At 53.8% G+C, this 1,040-nt stretch overlaps 1 protein-coding gene across 1 annotated transcript in view; it reads right to left on the bottom strand.

Moving 5' to 3' along the window:
* LOC109022441 (U5 small nuclear ribonucleoprotein 200 kDa helicase-like) overlaps positions 1-1,040 on the bottom strand; it is a gene marked incomplete at its 5' end in the record, with an annotated part of 7,800 nt that overhangs the window by 3,870 nt on the left and 2,890 nt on the right. Inside the window, 2 exons of the mRNA XM_033511793.1 lie at positions 56-331; positions 831-991. Of these exons, the coding sequence (XP_033367684.1) occupies positions 56-331; positions 831-991 (437 nt within the window). The remainder of the gene's footprint in view (positions 1-55; positions 332-830; positions 992-1,040) is intronic.

Here is a 1,040-nt window from a genome sequence, read left to right as displayed (position 1 = left end):
GGAATCTCCCACTCCGGGGCCGGCTCCGTTCCCAGCCCATTCCCGGCGTTCTCACCCCGTTCTCGCCCCCGGGTGTTTCCCAGCCCATTCCCGGCGTTCTCACCCCGTTCTCGCCCCCGATCAGGTGAACTTCATCCACGATGAACAGGTTGACGTTCTGGACGTTCTTCCGTTGTTTCCAGCGGCGGGAAAGGATATCCCACTTTTCCGGGGTGCTGATGATGATGTTCCCTTTCCCCAGCAGCTTCAGGTCCGTGCTGGTCTCCCCGGTGAGCAGCACCACCTTCTTGTTGAGGCGTTCCTGGAATTTCTCGTACCAATCCATGAAAACCTGAGGTGGGAAAAAGGGGTTGGACTGGAATCGGGGAGGTTCTGGATGGATTTGTTGGGAATTTGTATGGGAGAGGTGTTGGTAGTGCTCAAAGTGGGGGGATTTCCATCAAATTCCTCGCAAATCAAGGGAATTCCCAACAAATTCAGGCAATTTCCATCAAATTCTGCATAAAATGGGGGAATTCCCATCAAATTCCCCTCAAGTTCAGGGAATTCCCACCAAATTCCTCTCAAATTGAGGCAATTCCCAAAAAATTCCTCTCAAATTGGGAAAATTCCCACCAAATTCCTCTCAAATCGAGGGAATTCCCACCAAATTCCCTCAAATCTGGACAATTCCCACCAAATCCCTTCAACCCCAACCCAACCCCTCTCAAAGCCGGCTGCGGTTCCCACCCTCATCCGCCCCCGGAATCATCCGGAAGGGGCGAATTCCGAGTTTATCCCGAGTTTATGAGCGGGAATTTCCGCATCCCGAGGGAATTCCCGGGATTCACCTGCTCGGCCAGGGCTTCCATGGGGGTGATGTAGACGCAGCGACCCTCGGAGTTCTGGAGGAGCATGCGGAGGATGGCGAATTCTGCGCAGATCGTTTTCCCGCTGCCCGTGGGCGCTCCCACGAAAACGTTGTCGTCGCTGTTGTACACCGTGTTGAACACTGGGAAAATTCCCAGGGAATTGTCAGGGGAAAATTCCGAGGGAAATTC

This window comes from Parus major, unplaced genomic scaffold, assembly GCF_001522545.3.
Source record: "Parus major isolate Abel unplaced genomic scaffold, Parus_major1.1 Scaffold725, whole genome shotgun sequence".
Taxonomy (NCBI): Eukaryota; Metazoa; Chordata; class Aves; order Passeriformes; family Paridae; genus Parus; species Parus major.
Note: the sequence above shows the minus strand (reverse complement) of the source record. Positions and strands in the feature narration are given on the sequence as shown.